General features: G+C 45.4%; 1 protein-coding gene across 1 annotated transcript in view; it reads left to right on the plus strand.

Moving 5' to 3' along the window:
• Window positions 1-25,946, plus strand: part of nup155 (nucleoporin 155) — a 276,126-nt gene that overhangs the window by 175,785 nt on the left and 74,395 nt on the right. Inside the window, exons 23-25 of the mRNA XM_078557216.1 lie at window positions 7,616-7,754; window positions 7,883-8,018; window positions 20,217-20,370. Coding sequence (XP_078413342.1) covers window positions 7,616-7,754; window positions 7,883-8,018; window positions 20,217-20,370 — 429 coding nt within the window. The remainder of the gene's footprint in view (window positions 1-7,615; window positions 7,755-7,882; window positions 8,019-20,216; window positions 20,371-25,946) is intronic.

A 25,946-nucleotide genomic window follows, 5' to 3' on the forward strand; every position in this document is an offset into this window, starting at 1 on the left:
TTCTTAGTGAGTACTAGTGCTTTCTGACCATGACATCCTCAACCTTTTTTTTTCATTCATTCATGGGATGTGGGCTTCGCTGGCTAGGCCAGCATTTATTGCCCACCCTTAGTTACCCCTGAGAAGGTGGTGGTGAGCTGCCTTCTTGAACCGCTGCAGTCCATGTGATGTAGGTACACCCACAGTGCTGTTAGGGAGGGAGTTCCAGGATTTTGACCCAGTGACAGTGAAGGAACAGCGGTATATTTCCAAGTCAGGATGATGAGTGGCTTGGAGGGAAACCTCCAGGTGGTGCTGTTCCCATCAATCTGCTGCCCTTGTACTTGTAGATGGTCGTAGGTTTGGAAGGTGCTGTCTAACGAGCCTTGGTGAATTTCTGCAATGCATCTTGTAGATGGTACGCACTGCTGATACTGTGCATTGGTGGTGGAGGGAGTGAATGTTTTGTGGATGTGGTGCCAATCAAGCAGGTGGCTTTGTCCTGCACGGTGTCAAGCTTCTTGAGTGTTGTGGGAGCTGTACTCATCCAGGCAGTTGGGGAGTATTCCATCACACTCCTGACTTGTGCCTTGTAGATGGTGGACAGGCTTTGGGGAGTCAGGAGGTGAGTTACTCGTCGCAGGATTCCAAGTCTCTGACCTGCTCTTGTAGCCACAGTATTTATATGGCTAGTCCAGTTCAGTTTCTTGTCAATGGTAACCCCCAGGATGTTGATAGTGGGGGATTCAGTGATGGCAATGCCATTGAACATCAAGGGGCGATGGTTGGATTTTCTCTTGTTGGAGATGGTGATTGCCCGGCACTAGTGTGGCACAAATGTTATTTGCCACTTGTCAGCCCAAGCCTGGATATTGTCCAGCCTTGCTGCATTTGGACATGGACTGCTTCAGTATCTGAAGAGTTGCAAATGGAGCTGAACATTATGCAATCATCAGCAAACATCCCCACTTCTGACCTTATGAAGGAAGAAAGGAAGGTCATTTCTGAAGCAGTTGAAGATGGTTGGGCCAAGGACACTATCCTGAGGAACTCCTGCAGTGATGTCCTGGAGCTGAGATGACTGACCTCCAACAACCACAATCATCTTCATTTGTGCTAGGTATGACTCCAACCAGCAGAGAGGATCCCCCCTGATTCCAGTTCTGCTAGGGCTCCTTGATGCTACACTCAGTATTATGCTGCCTTGATGTCAATGGAAGTCACTCTCACTTCATCTTCAGAGTTCATGTTTTAGGGGAGGGTTTGGCATAGTCTTATTGTCGCTGGACTGGTAATCCAGAGACCCAGGATAATGCTCTGGGGAATAATAAAGGCAAAATACTGCAGATGCTGGAAACCTGAAATGAAAACAAAAATGTTGGAAAAACTCAGCAGGCCTGACAGCATCTGTGGAGAGAGAGACAGAGATAACGTTTTGAGTCCATATGACTCTTCTGCAGATCTAAAGGGAGGTTGAGATGTGGTGAAATATATACAGTTTAAGAGGGGTGGAACCAGTGAAGCTGGATAGAAGGCCAGCAATAAGTGGAGGCAAAGGAGAGGAGCAAAAAATGTCATGAACAAAAGGTCAAAGAGATGTTCTTGGTGGTGGTACTTGCTAAATGGGGTGCCAATGGTGTCATTAAGAAAGCAAAATGTGATAATGGCCAGACCAGGGTAAGCACTCTGGGAAGTGACAAATGGCCCTAGTGAGGGTGAGGTGGGGGGAGGGGACGGTGGTGGGAAGAAGGATCGAAAATAGGTTAAAAGCTGGGGATAAAACAAACATAGAAAATAGGAAACATAGAAACTAGGAGCAGGAGTAGGCCATTTGACCCTTCGAGCCTGCTCTGCCATTGATTATGAACATGGCTGATCATCCAACTCAACAGCCTGATCCCGCTTTCTCCCCGTATCCTTTGATCCCTTTCGCCCCAAGAGCTATATCTAACTCCTTCTTGAAGACATATAATGTTTTGGCCTCAACTAATTCCACAGGCTCACCACTCTCTGGGTGAAGAAATTTCTCCTCAGTCATAAATGGTTTACCCTCAGACTGTGACCCCTGGTTCTGGACTCCCCTACCATCAGGAACATCCTTCCTGCATCTACCCTGTCTAGTCCTGTTAGAATTTTATAGGTTTCTATGAGAACCCACTCATTCTTCTGAACTCCAGCGAATATAATTTTAACCGACTTAATCCTCTGCTCATTTGTCAGTCCCGCCATCCCAGGAATCAGTCTGGTAAACATTCACTGCACTCCCTCTATAGTAAGAACAACCTCCCTCAGATATGAAGACCAAAACTGCACGCAATATTCCAAGTGTGGTCTCACCAAGGCCCTGAATAATTGCAGCAAGACATCCCTGCTCCTGTACTCGAATCCTCTCGCTATGAAGGCCAACATAGCATTTGCCTTCTTTACCGCCTGCTGCACATGCATGCTTACCTTCAGCGACTGGTGTACGAGGACACCCAGGTCTCATTGTACATTCCTTTCTCTCAATTTATAGCCATTTAGATAATAATCTGAATCCTGTTTTGCTACCAAAGTGGATAACCTCACATTTATCCACATTATACTACATCTGCCATGCATTTGCCCACTCACTCAGCTTGTCCAAATCACACTGAAGCATCTCTGCATCCTCCTCACAGCTCACCCTCCCACCCAGCTTTGAGCCATCTGCAAATTTGGAGATATTATACTTAGTTCCCTCATCTAAATCATTAATATATATTGTGAATAACTGGGTCTCAGCCCCGATCCCTGCAGTACCCCACTAGTCACTGCCTGCTATTCGGAAAAAGACCCGTTTATTCCAACTGTTTGTTTCCTGTCTGCCAATCAGGTTTCTATCCATCTCAATACACTACCCCCAATCCCATGTGCTTTAATTTTACACGCTAATCTCTTATGTGGGACTTTTGTCGAAAGCCTTCTGAAAGTCCAAATAAACCACATCCACTGACTCCCCCTCATCACTAGTTACATCCTCGAAAAATTCCAGTAGATTTGTCAAGCACGATTCCCCTTTCATAAATCCATGCTGATTCTGTCCAATTCTGCCACTGTTTTCCAAGTGCTCAGCGATTAAATCTTTTATCACAGAATCACACAGTGTCCATCGAGTCTGCACCGACACGTGAGAGACACCTGACCTACCTACCTAATCCCATTTATCAGCACTTGGCCCATAACCTTGAATGTTATGACGTGCCAAGTGCTCATCCAGGTACTTTTTAAAGGATGTGAGGCAACCCGCCTCCACCACCCTCCCAGGCTGTGCATTCCAGACCGTCACCACCCTCTTGGTAAAAAATGTTTTCCTCACGTCCCCTCTAAACCTCCTGCCCCTCACCTTGAACTTATGTCCCCTTGTGACTGACCCTTCAACTAAGAGGAACAGCTGCTCCCTATCCACCCTGTCCATGCCCCTCAGAATCTTGTACACCTCGATCAGGGTGAAGGCCTTCAGAAATCTATGGACACACACGCCAAGGTCCCTTTGTTCCTCGGAACTTCCTAGTGCCATACCGTTCATTGAATACTTCCGTGTCAAATTACTCCTCCCAAAGTGTATCACCTCACAGTTTTTAGGGTTAAATTCCATCTGCCACTTATCTGCCCATTTGACCATCCTGTCTATATCTTCCTGTAGCCCAAGACACTCAACCTCACTGTTATCCACCTGGTCAATCTTTGTGTCATCCGCAAACTTATTAATCCTACCCCCACATAGTCATCTATGTCGTTTATATAAATAACGAATAATAGGGGACCCAGCACAGATCCCTGTGGTACGTCACTGGACACTGGCTTCCAGTCACTAAAGCAGCCTTCTGTCATCACCCTCTGTCTCCTACAACTAAGCCAATTTTGAATTCACCTTATCAAATTACCCTGTATCCCAGGTGCATTTGCCTTCTTTATATGTCTCCCATGTGGGACCTTGTCAAAGGCTTTGCTGAAATCCATATAAACTACATCAACTGCACTACCCTCATCTACACACCTGGTCACCACCTCAAAAACTTCAATCAAATTTGTTAGGCATGACCTCCCACTGACAAAGCCATGCTGACTATCCCTGATCAAACCTTGCCCCTCCAAGCGGAGATAGATTCTCCTTCAGAATTTTCTCCAATAGTTTCCCTACCACTGACGTAAGACTCACTGGCCTGTAGTTCCCTGGCTTATCTTTATACCCCTTCTTAAATAGCGGAACCACATTAGCAGGTCTCCAGTCCTCTGGCACCTCCCCCATGGCCAGAGAGGAATTAAAAATTTGGGTCAGAGCCCCTGCGATCTCCTCCCTTGCCTCCCTCAGCAGTCTGGGACACAAATCATCTAGACCTGGAGATTTGTCCACTTTTAAGCCCGCCAACACCTCCAATACCTTGTCACTCCCCATATCAATTTGCTTAAAAACCTCGCAGTCTCTCTCCCCGAGTTTGATACCTTCATTTTCATTCTCTTGGGTGAAGACACATATGAAGTATTCATTCAACACTTGAGCAATGCCCTCTGGCCCCACCCATAGATTGCCCCCTTGGTCCCTTATGGGCCCTACACTTCTCTGGTTATCCTCTTCCCATTGATATACTTATGGAATATCTTGGGATTTTCCCTACTTTTACCAGCCAGAGCTTTCTCATATCCCCTCTTTGCTCTCCTAATTGCTTTCTTAAGCTCCACCCTGCACTTTCTGTACTCCACTAATGCCGCCACTGATTTGCTTCCCTTGTACCTGCTAAAAGCCTCTCTCTTCCATGTCATCGTAACTGAATATCTCTGGTCATCCATAGTTCTCTGGGCTTGTTACTCCTTCCTATCACCCTAGAGGGAATATGTTGAGCCTATACCCTCCCCATTTCCTTTTTGAATGCCCCCCCATTGCTCCTCTGTAGATTTCTCCACAAGTAGCCGTTCCCACTCTACCTTGGCCAGATCCTACCTTATTTTACTAAAATCCAATGTCCCCAATCCAAAACATTTTTTTGCAACTTGTTTATTTAACAAGGTTAAACTGTACCATGTTGTGGTCGCTATCACTAAAATGCTCCCCCACCACCACCTCAGCCACCTGTCCGGCTTCATTCCCTAGAATTTATAATGGACTCCAGAATTTTCCCCACTACCGACATCAAGCTGACTGGTCGATAATTCCCTATTTTCGCTCGAACTCCCCTTTTAAATAGTGGGGTTACATTAGCTACCCTCCAATCTGTAGGAACTATCCCAGTGCCTATAGAATCTCGGAAGATGACCACCAATGCATCCATTATTTCGAGGGCCACTTCCTTAAGTACTTTGGGATGTAGATTATCAGGCCCTGGGGATTTATCGGCCTTCAATCCCATCAATTTCCCCAACACCATTTCCCTACTAATACTGATTTCTTTCGGTTCCTCCCTCTTACTAAACCCCGTGTTCCCCAGCACTTCTGGTATGTTATTTGTGTCCTCCTTTGTGAAGACAGAACCAAAGTATGTATTTAGTTGGTCAGCCATTCCTTTGTTCCCCATTATAAATTCCCCTGTTTCTGACTGTAAAGGGCCTACATTTGTCTTCACCAATCTTTTTCTCTTCACATATCTATAGAAACTTTTACAGTCAGTTTTTAGGTTCCCCGCAGGCTTAGTCTCGAACTCTATTTTTCCCTTCTTAATCAATCCCTTGGTCCTCCTTTGCTGAATTCATAGAGCCTCCTCCTCCAGTGAATTGTTTAATTGTCCACCACCATCATGACTAGATGTGGTAGGACAACAGGGCTTAGATCTGATCCATTGGTTGTGGGATCGCTTAGCTCTGTCTATCACTTGCTGCTTATGCTGTTTGGCATGCAAGTCGTCCTGTGTTATAGCTTCACCAGGTTGACACCTCATCTTGAGGGATGCCTTTTGCTACTCCTGGCATACCTTCTTGCACTCTTCATTGAACCAGGGTTGGTTCCCTGGCTTGATGGTCATGTTAGGGTGGGGGATATGCTGGGCCATGAGGGTACAGATTGTGTTTGATTACAATTCTGCTGCTGCTGATGGCCCACAGCACCTCATGATTGCCCAGTCTTGAGTTGCTCGATCCATTTGAAATCTATCCCATTTAGCACAGTGGTCATGCCACACAACACAATGGAGGGGTATCCTCAATATGAAGGCAGGATTTCGCCTCCACAACGACTGTGCGATGGTCACTCCTACCCATACTGTTGTGGACAGATGCATCTGCGGCAGGTAGGTTGGTGAGGATGAGGTCAACTATGTTTTTCCATTTTGTTGGTTCCCTCACCACCTGTCACATACTCAGCCTGGCAGCTATATTCTTTAGGACTCAGCCAGCTCGGTCAGTAGTGGTGCTACCGAGCCACTTATAGTGATGGACATTGAAGTCCCCCACCCAGAGTACATTCTGCGCCCTTGCCACCCTCAGTGCTTCCTCCAAGTGGTGTTCAACATGGAGAAGTACTGATTCATCAGCTGAGGGAGGGCGGTACGTGGTAATGAGCAGGACATTTCCTTGCCCATGTTTGACCTGATGCCACGAGGCTTCATAGGGTACGGAGTGAATGTTGAGGACTCCCAGGGCAACTCCTTCCCGACTGTATACCACTGTCCTGCCACCTCTGCTGGGTCTGTCCTGCCAGTGGGACAGGACATACCCAGGGATGGCGATGGTGGTGTCTAGGATATTATTTGTAAGGTATGATTCCATGAGGATGACTATGTCAGGCTGTTTCTTGATAAGCTTGTGAGACAGCTCTCCCAATTTTGGCACCAGCCCCAAGATGTTCATAAGTAGGACCTGACCCATGATCCCTGAAACGACGATGACCCTGATCGTGAGGACTGTGCTCCGTCCCAAAAAACCTTCACTTAAAGTTCAATCTTAAGGCAGAATATTATAGACGTTGCAATCTGAGCTGAAGAAACAGCAGATATGGTTCCTGTCTTCCTCCAGACCATCACACTCAATCTGGCCATTAACTGACCATCACACTCAATCTGGCCATTAACTGACCATCACACTCAGCCTGGCCATTAACTGACCATCACACTCAGCCTGGCCATTAACTAACCATCACACTCAGCCTGGCCATTAACTGACCATCACACTCAGCCTGGCCATTAACTGGCCTTCACACTCAGCCTAGCCATTATCTGACCATCACACTCAGCCTGGCCACTAACTGACCATCTCACTCAGCCTGGCCATTAACTTGCCTTCACACTCAGTTTAGCCATTAACCGACCACCCTGTCCCCACAACCCTGACCATTAGCTGACCATCTCTCTCCACACACAGCCTGACTATTAACTGACCGTCCTGCCCCACACAAAACCTGACCATTAACCACCAAACACAGCCTGACCATCTCTCTCCACACACAGCCTGACCATTACCTGACTATCCCTGCCCCACACACAGCCTGACCATTAACTGACTATCCCTGCCCCACACACAGCCTGTCCATTAACCGACACAGCCTGACCGTTAACTGACCATCTCTTCCCACACACAACCTGACCGTTAACTGACCATCTCTTCCTACACAGCCTGAATGTTAACTGACCATCTCTTCCCGTACACAACCTGAATGTTGATTCTCTGTTGCTGATTGGTTTATTTTCAGGCGAATGAGCTACTACAGAGTGCAAGGCAAATTCAAAACAAGGCAGAGAAGGAGAAGACCATGAGAGAGTCATTGCATCTGTACCAGGAGATTGGGCACCAGGTTGACCTTCCCAGTGTCTGCACACAGTTCAGACAAGGTGAGTGAGGGTTTGCAGGTGTTGAGGCTCCCAGAGAGAGATTGAGTTTGGGTGTTTTCTAGGAGAGGGTGCACGCCATGGTAATGGTAAGATTGATTCACGGCTCTGTTCCCTTTCTGTCACTGCAGTGCGTTATTATGAGGCTGTGGCTGAGTTGAGCCTCAGTGCTGCAGATAAGAAGGATCCACAGGGCCTGGGACTTCATTATTACAAGAACGGAGAGCCAGAAGAAGATCCTGTGGGGCAACAGGCCTTTCAGGAGAGGTGAGCAGCCAAGCTTGAGGAGTGGCTATGACTGGAGGTTTAACCTTCAGATTAGAATTCAATGTTGATGCCATGTCTGACCTCAAACCCAAGCCCTGCCTGACCCAGCATCCAACCCAAAATCCTGCCTGACCCCGAACCCAACCTGACCTGAGCCTGACTGACCACAAGCGCCAAGCCCTGCTTGACCCAGCACCCGCACCCGAGTTGGAGTCCTGCCTGACCCGGAACCTGAACCCAAGCCCTGCCTGATCCCGAGCACCCCCAACTCCAAACTGGAGCCCCGAGCCCCAACCTGATCTCCAACTGACCTTGAACCTGAGCTCGAGTTCAGCCTGACCACTAACCCAAGCCTCCCCGCCCCCCATCCGAATCCCAACGTAAAACTTGCCTGACCCCAAGCTCGAATCCTGCCTAAACTCATCACCTTGCACATTCTCTCTTTTCAGGTAGCAATCCAATTCCCTGTTGAATACCTCAATCAAACCTTTTCAGGAAGTTTGCTCCAGAATCCAACCACCCTCTGGGTGAAAAAATGTTTCCTCTCATCCCATTTACACCTTTTGCCAATTATTTTGAATCTGCATCTTCTAGTTCTTGATGTTCTCTTGAGCGGGAGCAGTTTCTCACTATTTACCCTATCTATACCCTCAGGATGTTGTATACCTTTATCAAGTCCCCACTCAGCCTTCTTTTCTTCAAGGAATACAGTCCCAACCTCTCCAATCTATCCTCATAGCTACCGTTCTTTATTCCTGGAATCATTCCTGTGAATCTCCCCTGTACTCTCTCCAATGCCTTCACATCTTTCCTCAAGTATGGCGCCCAGAACTGGACGCAGTACTCCAGATGAGGCCTCATTGTCTTATATAACATGACCTCCTTACTCTTGCCCTCAGTGCCACTATTAATAAAGCCTAAGATACTAGATGTTTTATTAACTGCTCTCTCAACGTGCCCTGCCATCTTCAATGACCTATGTACGTACACACCAAGGCCCCTCTGTCCTGCACCTCTTTTAGAGACTCTCCCTTTATTTTATACTGTCTCAATATTTTTCCTGCCAAAACAAATCACCTCACATTTCTCTGCATTGAACTTCATTTGCCACTTGTCTGCCCAATTCACCAATGTGGCAATGTCCTTTTGAAGTTTAAGACTATCCCCATCACAGTTGTCAATGTTCCCAATCTTTGTATCACCTGCAGATTTTGAAACCATGCTCTGCACACCACAGTCGAGGTCATTCATATATATCAGGAAGTGCAAGGGCCCCAACACTGACCTCTGGGGAACTCCATGACAAACCTTCCTCCAACCTGAAAAACCACCATTTATCATTACTCTGTTTCCTGTCACTCGGCCAATTTCTTATCCAAGTGCCTAATTTCCCTTTTATTACATGACCTAGAATTTTGCTCAAGTCTGTTGTGTGGCACTGTATCAAATGCCTTTTGAAAATCCATATACACCACATCAGTGCTTCTCTCATCAACCTTCTCTGCTACTTCAAAAAACTCCAAGTTAGTTAAACACGATTTTCTCTTGGAGTCTATCCTAGTTTTCTTTAATTATCCTGCACTTGTCTAAGTGATAATTAATTTTATCCCACAGTATAGTTTCCAGAAGTTTTTTTTATTCATTCACAGGAGGTGGGCTTCGCTGGTTGTGCCAGCATTTATTGCCCATCCCTAGTTGCCCTTGAGAACGTGGTGGTGAGCTGCCTTCTTGAACCGCTGCAGTCCATGTGGTGTAGGTACACTCACAGTGCTGTTAGGAAGGGAGTTCCAGGATTTTGATCCAGCAACAGCGAAGCAACGGTAAAGTTTCCCCACCACTGAGGTGAAACTGACTGGCCTGTCGATGCCAGCTTTATCCTTGCATCACTTTTTGAACAAGGGTGTAACATTTGCAGTCTCTGGCATCTCCCCTGTGTTTAAGGAAGACTAGAAGATTATCACTAGTGCCTCTGCAATTTCCACTGTCACTTTTTAAAAATTTATCCAAAAGACGTGGGGGTCGCTGCCTAGGCCAGCATTTATTGCCCATCTCTAATTGCCCCATTCAGAGGGCATTTAAGAGTCAACCACGTTGCTGTGGGTCTGGAGTCACATGTAGGCCAGACCAGGTAAGGGCGACAGATTTCCTTCCCTGTAGCACATTAGTGAACCAGATGGGCTTTTACGACAATTGGCAAAGGTTTCGCTGTCATCATCAGACTTTTAATTCTAGATTTTTATTGAATTCAAATTTCGCCATCTACCCGTGGTGGGATTCAAACCTGGCTCCCCAGAGCATTACTCTTGGTCTTCTGGACTACTAGTCCAGTGACAATACCACGATGCCACCACGTCCTTCCATACCCTTGGATGCATCTCATAGGAACATAGAAACTAGGAGCAGGAGGAGGCCATTCGGCATTTCGAGCCTGCTCCACCATTCATTATGATAATGGCTGATCATCCAACTCAATAGCCTGCTCCCGCTTTCTCCCCATATCCTTTGATCCCTTTCGCCCCAAGAGCTATATCTAACTCCTTCTTGAAAACATACAATGTTTTGGCCTCAACTACTTACTGTGGTAGCAAATTCCACAGGCTCACCACTCTCTGTGTGAAGAAGTTTCTCCTCATCTCAGTCCTAAATGGTCTACCCCATATCCTCAGACTGTGACCCCTGGTTCTGGACTCCCCCACCATCGGGAACATCCTTCCTGCATCTACCCTGTCTTGTCCTGTTAGAGTTTTATAGGTTTCAATGAGATCCCCCCTCATTCTTCTGAACTCCAGCGAATATAATCCTAACCAACTCAATCTCTCCTCAAATGTCAGTCCCGCCTTCCCAGGAATCAGTCCGGTAAACCTTCACTGCACTCCCTCTATAGCAAGAACATCCTTCCTCAGATAAGGATACCAAAACTGCACACAATATTCCAGGTGTGGTCTCACCAAGGCCCTGTATAGTTGCAGCAAGACATCCCTGCCTCTGTACTCGAATCCTCTGGCTATGTAGGCCAACATTCCATTTGCCTTCTTTACCGCCTGCTGCACCTGCATGCTTACCTTCGGTGACTGGCGTACAAGGACACCCAGGTCTCATTGCACATTGCTCTCTCTCAATTTATAGCCATTCAGATAATCTGCCTTCCTGTTTTTGCTACCAAAGTGGATAACCTCACATTATTCCACATTATACTGCATCTGCCATGCATTTGCCCACTCACTCAGCTTGTCCAAATCACACTGAAGCATCTCTGCATCCTCCTCACAGCTCACCCTCCCACCCAGCTTTGTGTCATCTGCAAATCTGGACATTTAGTTCATCTAAATCATTAACATATATTGTGAATAACTGGGGTCCCAGCACCGATCCCTGCGGTACCCCACTAGTCACTGCCTGCCATTCGGAAAAAGACCCATTTATTCCTACTCTTTGTTTCCTGTCTGCCAACCAGTTTTCTATCTATCTCAATGCCCTACCCCCAACCCAATGCACTTTAATTTTACATGCCAATCTCTTATGTGGGACTTTGTCGAAAGCCTTCTGAAAGTCCAAATAAACCACATCCACTGGCTCCCCCTCAACACTAGTTACATCCTTGTAAAATTCCAGTAGATTTGTCAAGCATGATTTCCCTTTCGTAAATCCATGCTGACTCTGTCCGATTCTGCCACTGTTTTCCAAGTGCTCAGCTATTAAATCTTTTATAATGGACTCTAGAATTTTCCCCACTACTGACGTCAGGCTGACTGGTCTATAATTCTCTGTTTTCTCTCTACCTCCCTTTTTAAATAGTGGGGTCACATAAGCTACCCTCCAATATGTAGGAACTGTTCCAGAGTCTATAGAATCTCGGAAGATAACCTCTAATGCATTCACTATTCCTAGTGCCACTTCCTTAAGTACTCTGAGATGTTGATTATCAGGCCCTGGGGATTTATCTGCCTTCAATCCCATCAATTCACCCAACACCATTTCCCTACTAATATTGATTTCTTTCAGTTCCCCCCTCTCACTAAACCCTGTGTTCCCTAGCACTTCTGGTATGTTATTTGTGTCCTCCTTTGTGAAGACAGAACCAAAGTATGTATTTAGTTGGTCAGCCATTTCTTTGTTCCCCATTATAAACTCCCCTGTTTCTGACTGTAAGGGACCTACATTTGTCTTCACCAATCTTTTTCTCTTCACATACCTATAGAAACTTTTACAGTCAGTTTTATGTTCCCCACAAGCTTACTCTCGTACTCTCTTTTCCCGTTCTTAATCAATGCCTTGGCCCTCCTTTGCTGAATTCTAAACTGCTCCCAATCCTCAGGTCACCTTTCCTGTTTTAGATTTGCGCCAGACAAGAATAAAGAATTGTTGCAGTTCACCCCATGCGTTCTTTGAATGTTTGCCATTGCCTATCCACCGTCATCCCTTTAAGTAACGTTTCCAAATCCATCATAGCCAACTCGCGCCTCATAGCATCGTAGTTTCCTTTATTAAGATTCAGGACCCTAGTCTCAGAATCAACTCTCCTTCTTGATGAAGGATTCTATCATCATATGGTCACTCATCCCCAAGGGGCCTCGCACAACTAGATTGCCAATTATTCCTTTCTCGTTACACAATACCCAGTCTAGGATGGCTTGTTCTCTAGTTGGTTCCTCAATGTATTGGTCCAGAAAACCATCCCGTATACACTCCAGGAATTCCTCCCCTACAGTATTGTTACTAATTTGAGTTGCCCAATCTATATGCAGATTAAAGTCACCCATAATTACAGATGCTCCTTTATTACATGCTTCTCTAATTTCCTGTTTAATGCAATTCCCAACATCACCACTACAATTTGGAGGTCTATATACAACTCCCACTAACATTTTTTGCCCCTCAGTGTTTCTCAGCTCTACCCATACAGATTCCACATCGTCGGAGCTAATATCTTTCCTCACTACTGCGTTAATTTCCTCTTTAACCAGCAATGCAAATCCACCGCCTTTTCGTTTTTGTCTGTCCTTCCTAAATATGCAATACCTCTGGATGTTCAGTTCCCATCCCTGGTCACCCTGCAGCCAAGTCTCCGTAATCCCGACTATATCATACCTGTTTACATCTATTTGCACGGTTAATTCATCCACTTTATTGCGAATGCTCCTCGCGTTAAGGCACAAAGCCTTAAGGCATGACTTTTTAACATTACTTGTCCCGTTCCCACTATTTTTCACTGAGGCCCTGTTTGATTCTTGCCCTTGATTTCTCTGACTATCACTTTTCTTATTCCCCTTTCTGTCTTTTGTTCTTGTCCTTGATTCCTCCTTCTCTGTCTCTTTGCATTGGTTCCCATCCCCCTGCCATTTTAGTTTAAACCCTCCCCAACCACTCTAGCAAATATTCCCCCTCGGACATCAGTCCTGGTCCTGCCCAGGTGTAACCCATCCAATTTGTACTGGTCCCACCTCCCCCAGAACCGGTCCCAGTGTCCCAGGAATGTGAACCCCTCCCCCTCACACCATCTCTTCAGCCACGTATTCATCTGATATATCCTGCTACTTCTACTCTGTCTAGTGGCACTGGTAGTAATCCTGAGATCACTACCTTTTGAGATCCTAATTCTCAACTTATTTCCTAACTCCCTATATTCTGCTTTTAGGACCTCATCCCTTTTTTTACCTATGTCGTTTGTACCAATGTGTACCACGACCACTGGCTGTTCACCCTCCCCCTTCAGAATGTCCTGTAGCCGCTCTGAGACATCCTTGACCCTAGCACCAGGGAGGCAACATACCATACTGGAGTCTCGTTTGCAGCCACAGAAATGCTTATATATTCCCCTTACAATCGAATCCCCTATAACTAATGCATTCCCACACTTTTTACTCCTACCCTGTGCAGCAGAGCCAACCGTGGTGCAACGAATTTGGCTGTTGCTGCTTTCCCCTGAGAGGTCATTCCCCCCCAACAGTTTCCAAAGTGGTATACCTGTTTTGCAGGGGAATAGCCACTGGAGATTCCTACACTGCCTGCCTAGTCCTCTTGCTCTGCCTGGTGATCAGCTATTCCTTTCCTGCCTGTGGACTTTTAGCCTGCGGTGTGACCACCTCTCTATACGTGCTATCTACAATACTCTCCGCCTCGTGAATGCTCCACAGTGTCCCCAGTCACCACTCCAGCTCCGAAACCCAGTCTTCCAGTAGCTGCAGCTGGAGGCACTTCCAGCACACCTGCTGGCCCTGGCTCCCCACATTGAGCAGGAGGAGCACACCATGGCTTTGAGCTCTCCTGCCATGAATTCTCCCTTTAAATTAAATTAAACCTTTTGGAAGATACTTCCTATCAAATAATATCAATTACCCTAGGGCCCTTCTTCCCTGCTCCTCATTACAGAATATAGCCCCTACAAACGATGAACCACAACATAAGACCTTAAAAACAATAAGCGATAAAAGTAGTAAATACTTAGCCGACTGTACTCACGATACTCAAAGGATCACCTCGATCCCTCCTCACCGAACTCGCTCAGCCACCAAAGTCAAACTTAAGCACTCTACCGCAGCCCAAAGCAGCACTGCAGTGCAGACTTGCATCCTGGTGTCTTATCTATTTTAAGCAAAGGTAGCCTTTCTAACATCTCCTCCTTCTCAATTATACATTCTTCTAGTGTACCAGTTACCTCCTCTCTCACCACAGCCTGGGTAGCACCTCCTTCCTTTGTAAAGCCAGATGCAAAGTACTCGTTCAATACCTCCGCTATTTCTCCAGCTTCCACAAGTCTCCTTTTTTTGTTCCTAATCGGCCCTACTCTTCCTTTCACCACCCTTTTATTATTTACATGCTTCTGGAAGACCTTGAGATTCCCTTTTATGCTCGCTGCCAGCCTCTTTTCATGCTCTCTCCTTGCTTTTCTTATTAGTTTCTTCACTTCCCCTCTGGCCATTCTATATTCAGCCTGATTCTCCATTGTATTTTGCACCTGACATCTGTCATTTGCGCGCGCACTTCCTTTTCATCATCACCTCTATTTTTCTCGTCATCCAGGACATTCTAGATTTATTTGTCCTACCTTCCCCCTTCTAGGGAATATACCTTGATATTGCCTGCTATACTTTTTCTTTGAAGGTGGCCCATGGTTCAGCCACCGTCTCTAGTGCCAACATTTGATTGCAACTCACTCGACTCAGATGCATTCTGATCCCATCAAAGTTGGCTTTTTCCCAATTAATTATCCCTGCTCTGGATTGTTCCCTGTCCTTTACCATGATTAACCTAAACCTTTTGACACAATGGTCATTGTCCCCTAGAGGCTCTCCCGCTGATATTTGATCCACTTGGGCCAACTCATTCCACAGAACCACGTCCAAAAGTGCATGTCCTCTTGTTAGACTGGAAACATACTGCTGCAGGAAATTATCTTGAACACATTCCAGGAACTCTCGCCCCTCTGTCCCCTTGTACTATTCCTATCCACTCAAAATTTGGATAATTGAAGTCCGCCCTAATGATTACTCTATAGCTCTTGCACCTCATGGAGTCATAGAGGTCTACAGGACAGAAGAAGGCCCATCGAGTCTGCGACGATCAAACAAGCACCTAACTATTCTAATCCCATTTTCCAGTGCAGGCCCATAGCCTTGTATGCCATGGCATTGCAAGTGCACATCCAATTACTTCTTAAATGTTATGAGGGTTTCTGCTTCTACCACCCTTTCAGGCAGTGAGTTCCAGATTCCCACCACCCCCTGGGTGAAAAAATTCTTCCTCACATCCTCTCTAAACCACCTGCCCCTTACCTTAAATCTATGCCCCTGGTTATTGATCCCTCCACCAAGGGGAGAAGTTCCTTCCTGTCTACCCTACCTATGCCCCTCATAATTTTATACACCTCAATCTCCTCTGATCCCAGGAAAATAACCCCAGTCTATCCAATCTCTCCCCATAACTAAAACCCTCCAGCCCAGGCAACATCCTGGTAAATCTCCTCTCCACTCTCTCTAGTGCCATCACATCCTTCCTATAATGTGGATTCCAGAACTGCACGCAATATTCTAGCTGTGGCCTAAGCAACGTTTTATACAGTCCCAGCATAACTTCTCTGCTCTTATATTCTATGCCTCAGCTAATAAAGGCAAGTATCCTATCTGCCTTCTTAACCACCTTATCTACCTGTCCTTAAGGGACTGGTGGACATGCACACCATGGTCCCTCTGATCCTCGGTACTTCCCAGGGTCCTACCATTCATCGTGAATTCCCATGCCTTGTTTCTCCTGCCCAAGTGCATCACCTCACACTTATCCAGATTAAATTCCATTTGCCACTGATCAGCCCATCTGACCAACCCGTCTATATCCTCCTGTAATCTAAGGTTATCCTCCTCACTGTTTACACCAATTTTCGTGTCATCCGCGAACTTGCTGATCAACCCTCCTACATTCAAGTCTAAATCGTTTATATATACCACAAACAGCAAGGGACCCAACACAGATCCCTGTGGAACCCTACTGGACACAGGCATCCAGTCACGAAACACCCCTCAACCATCTCCCTCTGCTTCCTGCCATTCAGCCAATTCTGGATCCAATTTGCCAAATTGCCTTGGATCCATGGATAACCTTTGTTATCAGTCTCCCATGTGGGACCTTATCAAAAGCCTTGCTGAAGTCCAAGTAGACTACATCAAATGCATTGCCCTCATCGACACACCTGGTCATCTCTTGGAAAAATTCAATCAAATTGGTCAGACATGACCTCCCCTTAACAAAACCATGCTGACTGTCCTTGATTAATCCCTGCCTCTCCAAGTGTAGATTAATTTTGTCCTTCAGAATTGCTTCCAATAGTTTCCCCACTGCTGAGGTTAGACTGACTGACCTGTAGTTCCCTGATTTATCCATTCCTCCCTTCTTGAATAACAGTACCACATTGGCTGTCCTCCAGCCCTCTGGCACCTCTTCTGTGGCCAGAAATGTATTGAAAATTATTGCCAGTGCCTCTCCTATCTCCTCTCTTGCCTCACTCAACAGCCTGGGATACATTCCATCCGGGCCTGGAGATATATCTATTTTTAAGCCTGACAGACCATTTAGAATCTCCTCCCTTTCTATGCTAATTTCATTAATTATATCACAGTCCTTCTGTCTGATTTCGATACCAACGTTGTCCGTCTCACTTGTGAACCCCGACACAAAGTATTCATTTAGAACCCTACCTACGTCTTCCAGCTTCATGCACATATTACCACTGTGGTCTTTAATGGGCCCTACTCTTTCCCTAGTTATCCTCTTACTCTTAATGTACTTGTAAAATAACTTTGGATTTTCCTTTATTTTAGCTGCCAATGTTTTTTCATGCCCTCTTTTTGCTCTCTTAATTTCCTTTTTAAGTTCCCCCCTAATCATTCTATACTCCTCTAGGGCTTCCGCTGTTTTGAGCCCTCGGTATCTGCCATAAGTTTCCCTTTTTCTCTTTTATCCAATCCTGTATATCCCTCGACATCCAGAGTTCCCCGGATTTGTTGGTCCCACCCTTTGTCTTTACTGGAATATGTTGGCCCTGTACTCTCCCTGTTTCATTCTTGAATGAGTCCCCCTGCTTTGACACAGATTTACCTAAAAGTAGCTGCTCCCAGTCCACTCTGGCCAAATCATATCTGATTTTATTAAAATCGGCCTTCCCCCAATTTAGAACTCTGATTTCTGGCCCATCCTTGTCCTTTTCCATAACAACCTTGAATCTAACGGATGACTATCTGCAAAATGTTCCCCCACTGATACCTCTACCACTTGCCCGACTTCATTCCCTAAAATTAAGTCCAGGACCGCCCCCTCTCTTATAGGATCTTCTACGTACTGGCTTAAAAAGCTCTCCTGGATGCATTTTAAGAATTCTGCTCCCTCTAAACCTATCACACTATGACTAACCCAGTTAATGTTGGGGAAGTTGAAATCCCCCGCTATTGCTACCCTATTATTTTTACACTTCTCTGAAATTTGCTTACATACCTGCCCTTCTATTTCTCTCTGATTGTTTGGGGGCCTATAGTACACTCCCAGCAATGTGTTTGCTCCTTTTATATTTTCAGTTCTACCCATATGGCTTCATTTGAGGAGCCTTCTAAAATGTCATCCCTCCCTACTGCTGTAATTGATTCCTTGATCAAGATTGCGATACCCTCTCCTCTTTTACCTCCTTCCCTTTCTCGCCTGAAGACCCCATATCCTGGAATATTGAGCTGCCAATCCTGCCTCTCTCTCAACCATGTCTCTGTGACAGCAATGACATCATACTTCCATGTGTTAATTTGTGCCCTCAACTCATCTGCCTTATTTGTCAGACTCCTTGCATTAAAATAAATATCATCCAACCTTGCCAAACTCCCTTGTGCCTTAACTGGCCTATAATTTCAATGCCTTTCAGGCTCACTTGCTCTCTTTTAATTTTGGCTGTGCACCTCCCCCTGCTGAACCTCCTCTCAGGATCCCATCCCCCTGCCAAGTTAGTTTAAACCCTCCCCAACAGCACTAGCAAACCTCCCCGCAAGGATGTTGGTCCCTTTCCGGTTCAGGCACAACCCGTCCAGCTTGTACAGGTCCCACCAACCCCAGAAACGGTCCTAATGTCCCAGAAATCTCAAGCCCTCCCTCCTGCACCATCTCTCCAGCCACACAGTCGTCTGAGCTAACCTCCTATTTCTATACTCACTAGCGTGTGGCACAGGAAGTAATCCAGAGATTACTACCTTTGAGGCCCTGTTTTTTATCCTGTGTCCTAGCTCCCTAAATTCTGCTTGCAGGACCTCATCCCTCTTTCTGCTTATGTCATTGGTACCAATATGTACCACGATCTCTTTGTTTGCCCTCCCCCTTTGGAGCGCCTTGCAGCCGTTCAGTGACATCCTTGATCCTGGCACCAGGGAGGCAACATACCATCCTGGAGTCACATCTACAGCCGCAGAAACACCTGTCTGTTCCCCTTACTATCGAGTCTCCTACCACTATTGCTCTTCCCCTCTTTTTCCTCCCCCGCCTGTCCAGCTGAGCCACTCACAGTGCTATGAGCGTGGCTGCACTCCCCAGTGGAACCGTCACTCTCACCATTTTCCAACACAGAAAAACGGTTCTCAAGCGAGATGAACCTTGGGGATTTCCTGACTACCTGCCTTATCCCTTTCTTCTGCCTGATGGTCACCCATTCCCTCTCTGTCTGCACTTCCGTAAGCTGTGGGGTGACCACGTCTAAAAACGTGCTGTCCACGAAACTCTCAGCCTCGTGGATGTACCTCAGTGCCTCCAGCTGCTGCTCAAGCTCCGAAACTCGGGGCTCAAGTAGCTGCAGCTGGTGGCACTTCCTGCACACGTGGTCGGTCAGAGCACAAGGAGCGTCTCGGCCTTCCCACATGTTGCAGGCGGTACATAACACGGGACTGAGCTGCCCTGCCATGCCTCTAGTTGAAATAAAGAACCCTTACTTTAAGTTAAGTAATGTAAAAAAAAAGTTAAATTATTTATGTACTTCAAATTAAAACTATAACTCTTACCTTTCCTCAGCTTCATCTATTTTAAACTGGAGAAAAACACTTGCCCACTACTCACCAATCAGCTCTCATCTTTGTGCTGGCGTCACTTTGTGAAGCTTCCCTCCAGTCGCGCTGGTTCTGATCTCTTCACCGCTCTCTCACCCTGTCTTGTGAAGTCACTCTTGTTATTTTCGGCAAGAACTGACTGCAGGACACCCTTCCCAGACTGCTTCACCGTGATGCTGACTGCAGGACACTCTTCCCAGACTGCTTCACCATGATGCTAACTGTAGAACGCTCTTCCCAGACTGCTTCACCGTGATGCTGACTGCAGGACACTCTTCCCTCCCATAACTTCCGTCTTCCTCTCTGTCATTTCTTAGCAAATTTGTTCCTTCACATCCTTTCAGCTAGTTGGTGGTCTATATACTACACTAATCAGTGTTATTGCACCTTTTTCATTCCTTATCTCTAGCCAGAGGGATTCTGTCCTCGACCCCTCTGGAACATCCTCCCTCTCCAGTACTGTAATGCTATCTTTAACCAATATTGCCTTCTCCCACGCCCCCCCGCTTTCTCCCTTTCATGTCTCCTCTGAACACCTTGTACCCATGAATATTTAGTGCCCAGTCCTGCCCTTCTTTGAGCCAGGTCTCTGTTATAGCCTATTAGCTGATCCTGACACTTGTGTTGTGTTCTTTAGGCTGAATTGTTACAAATGCATCTCGGACACACTGCAGGAGCTGGTGAACCAGAGTAAGGCTGCTCCACAATCTCCCAGCGTTCCCAAGCTACCAGGTCCTCCAGTTCTGACATCTGACCCCAACATGTTGAGTAATGAGGAGGCATCACAGCATGTTAGTATCTGTTGTCGAAAGTATTCGGATCGGTGTGAGTGTGTTTGTGTGTGTGTGTGTGTGTGTGTAAAACAGATGGTTGGAGCCAATCAATCTATGCTGGTGTTTATGCTCCACTCAAGGCTGCTCCCACCCTTCCTCATCTAACTCTATCAGTGTAACTTTCTATTCCCTGCACCCTCATATGCTTTACCTTTATTCATTCATGGGATGTGGGCTTTGCTGGCTGGGCCAACCTTTATTGCCCATCCCTAGTTGCCCTTGAGAAGGTGGTGGTGAGCTGCCTTCTTGAACCATGCAGTCCAAGTGGTGTAGATACACACACACTGTTGTTAGGGAGGGAGTTCCAGGGATTTGATTTTGTCCTGGACGGTGTCAAGCTTCTTGAGTGTTGTGGTAGCTGCACACATTCAGGCAAGTGGGGAGTATTCCAACATACTCCTGACTTGTGCCTTGTAGATGGTGGACAGGCTTTGGGGAGTCAGGAGGTGAGTTACTTGTTGCACGATTCCTAGCCTCTGCCCTGCTCTTGTAGCCACGGTATTTATATGGCTGGGGGCTCCAGTGATGGTAATGCCATTGAATGTCACGGGGTGGTAGTTAGATTCTCTCTTGTTGGAGATAGTCATTGCCTGGCACTTGTGTGATGTGAATGTTACTTGCCACTTGTCAGCCCAAGAACGTTATTCTAGGTCTCTGGAATACCAGCCTGGTGACAATACCACTATGCCACCGCCTCCCCATATTTAAGATGGAGATGAGGAGATTTTTTTTTCTCTGAGAGTCATGAGCCATTGGAACTTTCTTTCCCAGAGAGTGGTGGAGGCTGAGTCATTGATTACATTTTAAGGCAGACCAAGATAGATTCTTGTCTAACAAGGGAGTCAAAGGTTATTAGGGGTAGACGGGAATGTGGAGTTGAGGTTACAATCAGATCAGAAAATGGAGAGTAGGGATAAACAGACGTATTTGTGTCTATTTAATGGCGGACCACCCAATGGGCCGAATTGCCTACTTTTGCTCCTAATTTGTATGTTATTTGAAATCGATCATTGTCCTCCTCAAAGTTCACAAGACTTTGATACATTGATAAAGGTTTTCAGGATGTCAGGGGAACAGATAATGTAGATCTGCTGGATGAGGAGTCTTCAGAGCATAGTCAAAAAATTAGAACCAGACCCCTCGAGAGTGAAATTAGGAAACGTTTCTATGCATGCATCTTGGAATACAAAGTCAAATTTCAAACTTGAAGGTGTGGGCTGACATTGAGAATTGTACTAACTGACTGCAACACAGCATACATAGATAGGCTAGCAGACTGGGCAGACAAATGACAGATAGAATTTAATACAGAGAAGTGTGAGGCAATGCCCTTTTTTATTGTTAGTTTTTTTTACAGGATGTAGGTGTCGCTGGCTGGGCCAGCATTTATTGCCCATCCATAATTGTCCTTGAGAAGGTGGTGGGAGCTACCTTCTTGAACCGCTGCAGTCCATGTGTTGTAGATACACCCACAGTGCTGTTAGGGAGGGAGTTCCAGAATTTTGTCCCAGTGACAGCGAAGGAAAAGTGATGTATTTCCAAGTCAGGATGGTGAGTGACTTGGAAGTTGTGGTGTTCCCATGTGTTTTCTGCCCTTCTAGGTGGTAGAGGTCATGGGTCTGGAAGGCACTTTGTATCAGCCGTGGCTCAGTTGGTAGCGCACTCTGAATCACAGTTCCAGCTTCAAGTCCCACTCAAGGGCTTGAGCTCAAAAATCAAGGCTGACACTGAGAGGGTGTTGCCTTTCGTAAAACTCCTTTCAGTATCCACCCTGTCAAGATCCCTCAAGATCAAGTCATCTCTTACTTTTCTAAACTCTAGCAGATACCAAACTAGTCTGCCCAACCTTTCCTTTTAAAACAACCTACCCGTTCCAGGTATTAATCTGGTTAACCTTTGAACCGCTTCCAATGCATTTACACCCTTCCTTAAATAAGGTGACCAATCCTGTCCACAATATTCCAGATATGGTCTCACTAGTGCCCTATACAACTGAAGCATAACCTCCCTACTTCTATATTCAATTCCCCTCACAATAAACGATAATATTCTATTAGCTTTCCTAATTACTTGCTGTACCTGCATACTTGCCTTTTGTGATTCATGCACAAGGTCACCCAGATCCCTCTGCATCTCAGAGCTCTGCAATCTCTCACCATTTAGATAATATGCTTCTCTTTTATTCCTTCTGCCAAAATGGACAATTTCACATTTTCCCACGTTATACTCCATTTGCCAGATCTTTGCCCATTCACTTAACCTATCTGTATCTTTTTCTAGCCTCTTTATGTCCTCTTCAGTTTTCGTTCCTGCCTATCATCGTGTCATCAGCAAATTTGACAACCATCTCATCCAACCCTTCATCCAAGTCATTTATATAAATTGTAAACAGTTGAGGTTCCAGCACTGATCCCTTTGGCACACGACTCATTACATCTTGCCAACCTGAAAAAGACCCATTTATGCCTACTCTGTGCATCTTGTCAGCCAGTTAATCTTCTATCCATGCTAATATGTTACCCCCTATTCCATGAGCTTTTATTTTCTGCAATAACCTTTGATGTGGCACTTTATCAAATGCCTTCTTCAAATCTAAGTACAGTACATCCACCAGCTCCCCTTTATCCACAGCACATATTGCTTCCTTAAAGAACTCCAATAAGTTGGTTAAATACAATTTCCTTTGCAAAAGCCATGTTGACTTTGCCTGATGACCTTGAGCTTATCCAAGTGCCCTGCTATAACTTCTTTAATAATAGCTTCTAACATTTTCCTTACGAGAGATGTTAAGCTAACTGACCTGCAGTTTCTCGTTTTCTGTCTTTCTCCCTTTTTGAATAATGGAGTTACATTTGCTAGCTTCCAATCTAATGGGACCTTCTCTGAATTTAAGGAGTTGTGGAAAATTAAAGCCACCTTATCTCAATAGACACTTCTTTTAATACCCTAGGATGAAGTCCATCAGGACCCGGGTTCTTGTCAGCCTGCAGCTCCAACAATTCACTCAGTACCACTTCCCTGATAACTGTCATTTTCCTGACTTCTTTCCACACTTCCATTTCCAGGTTTAAAGCTGCTTCTGAGATGTTACTTATATCCTCTATAGTGAAAGCTGCTGCAAAATACCTGTTCAGTTCATCTGCCATCTCCTCGTTTTCCATTATCAATTCTCTAGACTCATTTTCTATAGTTGCTCACTTTGTTAACTCTTTTTAAAATATTTATAAAAACTCTCACTGTTATATTTCTGGCTAGCTTTCTCTCATACTCTGATTTTTTCTTCCTATCAACTCCTGCCTTAAACATACTCAATGACTTAGCCTCCACAGCCCTCCGGGGTAGAAAATTCCAAAGATTCATGTCATGAAGCTATTATTGTATATAATATTATTAGAAAATATTTTTCTTTTAAAATAGAGGTTTAGTCTGTGGGTGTGCCTTAACTGGATTAAAGCCAGTTAGTCTGGGTGCTTTGATGTGTACTAGTTTTGATATGTAAGAGAGGTAGAGTGCATTTGCATTTTTTGAATGGAATATTCAAGATGTGGGGCAAAATCTGGCACCTAGCAAGCAGAGACCAAGCAATATGTTTATATTGCTAATAAAATTGGTACTATGAAAGGGGTTTTATTGTTACAAGAGGTTTAGTTCAGAGGTTGTTGATACAACGAGAATTTACATTCAATGGGGGTGGTAGGTATAACTTCAGCAGTTTTGTGTGTCGAGCAGAGGCAATGTGAGATCAAAAGCAGCTGTGAACCTTCAACTGTCTCCACAGGAACCAAAGTGAAAAGAACCTAATTTTGAACTCGTAAGATGGAAATGCTTTGCCTGATGTTTGGTTAAGTCTATAGGTTGTTGTTTCCTTAATGGAGATTAGTTTGGGAATTTGTTGAAAGTTATGATAGTAGTAGTTTGCGGCCATGTGTATGTGTTTAATGTGTTGTAACTTAATAAAATATTTCATTTAGTTTCATATAAAACCTCTTGGACTGGTGGTCTGATTCCTGAATTTAGAGTCGCAACTCAAACAACACTTAAAATTATAGGTTATGACAGTTGCTTAATGTTTCCCTCTGGGATTTTTAAATTACTCAGCTGTACCAACTGCACAGTCAGAACAAATCACCACGCTCTAAGTGAAGAAGTCCCTCCTCATCTTGATCTTAAATGTCCTACCCCTTATTCTGAGACAGTGTCCCCTGGTTCTAGACCTCCCCAACTTGGGGAAACATCCTTCCTGCAACTTCCCTGTCAAGCCCTCTTACAAGTTTGTACACTTGAATAAGATCACATCTCATTCTCAAAACTTTGGAGAATGCAGGCCCAGTCTCCTCAATCTTTCCTCATAGGACAATCCCACCATCCCAGGGATTAGTCTGGTGAACCTTCATTGCACTCTCTCTATGTCAAGTATATCCTTCCTGAGGTAAAGAGGCCAAAACTGCACATAATAGTCCAGGTGTGGTCACACCAAGGCTCTATACAATTACAGTAAGGCTGCCTTACTCCTGTACTCAAATCCTCATACAGTTTGCCTGCTTGTATCCACATGTTGGTTTTTGGTGACTTCTGAACAAGGACACCCAGGTCTCTTTGGACATCAGTACTTCCCAATCTCTCCCCATTTAAGAAATGCTCTGCATTTCTGTTTTTCCTACCAAAGTGGATAACTTCACATCTTCCCACATTATATCAAAATCAAAACCCTGGAACACCCTCCTGAATAGCATTGTGGGTGTACCTGCACCACATGGATTACAGCAATTCAAGAAGGCAGCTCACCACCACCTTCTCAAGGCAATTCAGGGTGGGTAATAAATGCTGGCCCAGCCAGCGAGGCCCACATCCCATGAACGAATGAAAAAAAAAATTTCATCTGCCATGTTCTTGCCCACTCAGTCTGTCTAAATCTTCTTGAAGCCTCTTTGCAACCTCCTCACAACTCTCATTCCCACCAAGTTTTGTGTCATCAGCAAATTTGGAAATATTATATTTGGTCCCCACATCCAAACCATTGATAGGATTGTGAATAGCTGGGGCCCAAGCACTGATCCTTACGGTACCCACTGGTCACAGCCTGCCAACCTGAGAATGATCCGTTTACCCTTACTCTCTGTTTTCTGTCCGTTAACAAATCCTCAGACCATGCCAGTATATTTCCCTTAATCCCATGAGCCGTAACTTTGCTTGCTGTCCCACTTAGCTGCTAAACAAGGACTAGGGGATGCAGATTTAAGGTTCTGGGCAAGAGATGCAGGGGGAAGGTGAGTAAGAACTTTTTTACACATCGAGTGGGAATGACGTGCAACTTGTTGCCCATGAGGGGTCGTGAAAGTGGCGATGATCAATGATTATAAAAGGAAGTTGGTTTGGCACCAGAGGGAAATAAACTTGCTGTGCAACGGAGGTAGAGTGGGACAATTGGACTGATAGCTCTGCAGAGAATCAGAAAGGACTCTATGAATCTATTGGCCTTCCGTGCAAAACAGACATAAGCAGCAAAATAGGCTTGAAGGGCTAAATAGCCTTCT

This window comes from Cetorhinus maximus, chromosome 2 (assembly GCF_964194155.1).
Source record: "Cetorhinus maximus chromosome 2, sCetMax3.hap1.1, whole genome shotgun sequence".
NCBI lineage: Eukaryota > Metazoa > Chordata > Chondrichthyes > Lamniformes > Cetorhinidae > Cetorhinus > Cetorhinus maximus.